Raw genomic sequence first — 3,226 nt, forward strand, 5'->3', positions numbered from 1 at the left:
TCATGATAATCCCGCTTTAGCCCCCCAAATACCAGGATTACAGGTATGAACCATCACTGTTTTTCCACAGCAGGGTGCTCTATAGCTTGAGTGAGAGGAAGGACCTCACCTGTTTTGTCCCCCAGGCCGTGGGCCAGCGTCTCTGGGGAGTTGGTGCGCAGTGAGCTTTTGTATTGTGAGTGCTCAGGGCGAGGACTGTGGGAGCATGACCATAGCCACCTGTGGTTCAGAGTCCTCGTCCTGGGCACGGAACACAGGGCTTTGATTGTCTAGGCATTTGCTCTGTCTCAGTTGTACCCAGGCCACCTGCATTTTTGTCAACTGCCCCATTATGTGAATATATAGTCCAGAGGGATATATAAATATTGACGAAATAGTCAGCATAAACACTCATCTCTGGATCTGGAGAGATGGCTCAGAGGTTAAGGACACTGACTGTTCTTCCAGAGGTCCTGAGTTCAATTCCCAGCAACCACATGGTGGCTCACAACCATCTACAATAAGATCTGTGTCCTCTTCTGGCATGCAATCATACATGGAAGTAGTACACTGTATTATATACATAATAAATAAAATCTTTAAAAAAGAAAACAAAAAAAACCACTCATCTCTGATTATGTTCATCTTGATAGTGACTTTATACAGCAGGAGGTAAATCTGTTTTCCGTCTCTTGTTATTTTTTTATCCAGGGTCAGCTACTTCAGTGTTGGAGTTTCTGTCCCAAAAAGACAAAGAAAGAATTAAAGAAATGAAGCAGGCGACTGACCTGAAGGCAGCTCAAGCCAAGGCCCGGAGTCTGGCCCAGAGCGCTTCAATCAGCAGAGCGCAGGCCTCCACACCGGACCTCGCAGCCAGCCCATGGCACCTGGCCCCGGGCAGTGGGGCAGCCCCCACAAGAGCCAGCAACTTCAAGCCTTTTGCCAAAGAACCAGAAAAGCAGAGGCGATATGAAGAGTTCTTAGTACACATGAAGAAGGGTCAGAAAGGTGGGTGCTGGCCTGGCTGGGGTGACAGCCTCTCTGTGTTCCTCCTGGTCACAGACTGAGAGTTGAAGCTCCCTGATCGGTCATCAACATTGCTCGGCTTGGTACAGACAGTGTAAAAGTTTTGGGCCCTCACATTTGACCCTAAAAAGCAAACACGTGGTACAAACAGAGTTAAGCATATAACCCCAGCACTGGGGTGTCTGAGGCAGCAGGATCAAGAGTTCAAGACTGGCCCCAGCTATGTAACAAGTTCTTGTTTCAGTAAAAGACAAAACAAAACAAAATTACAGAAAAAGGATAAGCTTTTCTCCCCGAGCACAGGCGTAGTTGGATGGACCAAGTGTCCTCTGCCAAGCATCATTTTTCTAGATCTCTCTGGGCCATTAATAGGTAGAAGTCAATAAAAACGTCTTACTGAATCGGGGCTGGAGAGATCACTCAGCAGTTAAGAGCATTGGCTACTCTTGCGGAGGACCCAAATTTGATTCCCAGCACCCACAGGCAAGTAAAAACACCCATAACTCTAGGTCCAGAGGATCCAACAGGCACACACATGGTGCACAAACATGCTTGTAGGCAAAACATTCATACACGGATAGTAAGATGAACCTGAAAAAAGAGGAGCATCTTATGAAGGACAGAGTTGTACTGCCTGGAGGTAGCTCCCAGTGCACGCTGTCTCCAACAAGAGTCAGGACATTTGCCCTGAGGAAGTGCACAGCACAATGGTCCACCTGATGCTGTCCCTCAGACACCATGTTTTCCCCTGCACAGATGCTCTGGAACGGTGCCTGGACCCTAGCATGACGGAGTGGGAGCGAAGCCGCGAGCGGGAGGAGTTTGCTCGGGCAGCCCAGCTCTACGTGTCCTCCCACTCCACCCTGTCCTCCAGGTTCACTCATGCCAAGGAGGAAGACGACTCCGATCAGGTTGAAGTTCCTCGAGACCAAGAGGTCTGTCGCCATCTTGTGCCTACCTGGTGAATTTTATTTTGTGTTTTTGCAGTTGTAGGAATTGAATTGAACCCAGGCTTGCATACGTGTTATGTCCACAGTCTAACACCAGGCTACCTTCCCAAGCTCTCTAGTCAGTTTTAATTTGTGTATGTAATTTTATGTGGATGTGCAAGTGTGTCTTAGGTAATTTGATGTATATGTGCATATGTGTATATGCATATGTGCATATGTGTGCACATAGAAGCCTAAGGTCAGCATTGAAATGTCTTTCTCAATTACTCTGTAATTCATGTAGTTTTCTGTGACAGGGTCTCATGTAGGCCAGCTGGCTTAGAATTCCTGTTCGTCCTGCCTCGGCCTTCCAATTGCTGAGATTACAGGTGTGAGCCACCAACCACATCTGGCTTCACCTTGTTTTTTTGAGGCAGGCTCTGAACTAGGAGCTCATTGACTGAGCTGGGGGGCTAGCCAGTAGGCTGCAGGGGCCCACCTGTCTCCCCTGCCCAGGGCTGGATTCTGGACACAGGCTCTTGTACCCAGCCTTTACATGGGTTCTGGGGATGTGAACTCGCTCCCTCATGCTTATGTGGCAAGCACTTCTGACTAAGCCATCTGCACAGCCCTTCCTAGTAATTTTAAAATTAAAAACACCATGCACCTAAATATTTTAAATCAGTGAAAAGAGAAAAATGCACATAGCATAGTAGAGTAAGAAATGATTTGATGTTTAGCTAATGAGATATTAAAGCAGTGAGCAGTGTAGCAACACAAACTCTTTGATAGTTCAAGTTTATTTATTTATTTTGGTAAGTACAATATAATTTTATATGTATGAGTGTTTTGTCTTCATGTATTTCTCTGTACCACATGCGTGCCTGGTGCCCTCAGAGGCTAAACAGTGTTAGATTCCCTGAAGTATAGTTCCAGACGGTTGAACCATCCTGGTGCTAGGAATCAAACTTGGGTCTCTGGAAGAGCAGCCATTGTTCTTAATTACTGAGCCGTCTCTCCGGTTCTGACCTTTTCTTGTTTGTTTGTGTTTGAGACATGGTCTTGCTATATAGACCAGGCTAGCTTGGAACTTGCTATGTAAACAAGTCTGCTTCATATCATAGAGATCTACCTGTCTCTGTCTCCTGACATACATTTTTAAGATTTATTTTTATGGGTTTTAAAAATTCTTCAACTGCCGGGCGATGGTGGCGCACGCCTTTAATCCCAGCACTCGGGAGGCAGAGGCAGGTGGATCTCTGTGAGTTCGAGACCAGCCTGGTCTACAGAGC

At 46.6% G+C, this 3,226-nt stretch overlaps 1 protein-coding gene across 1 annotated transcript in view; it reads left to right on the forward strand.

Annotated features, from left to right (window-relative positions):
• The window catches only part of Gpatch1 (G-patch domain containing 1), a 44,654-nt gene that overhangs the window by 26,028 nt on the left and 15,400 nt on the right, over window positions 1-3,226 (forward strand). Inside the window, exons 11-12 of the mRNA XM_005368420.3 lie at window positions 691-987; window positions 1,762-1,940. Of these exons, the coding sequence (XP_005368477.1) occupies window positions 691-987; window positions 1,762-1,940 (476 nt within the window). The remainder of the gene's footprint in view (window positions 1-690; window positions 988-1,761; window positions 1,941-3,226) is intronic.

The sequence above is a fragment of the Microtus ochrogaster genome, unplaced genomic scaffold (genome assembly GCF_000317375.1).
Source record: "Microtus ochrogaster isolate Prairie Vole_2 unplaced genomic scaffold, MicOch1.0 UNK32, whole genome shotgun sequence".
Classification (NCBI taxonomy): domain Eukaryota; kingdom Metazoa; phylum Chordata; class Mammalia; order Rodentia; family Cricetidae; genus Microtus; species Microtus ochrogaster.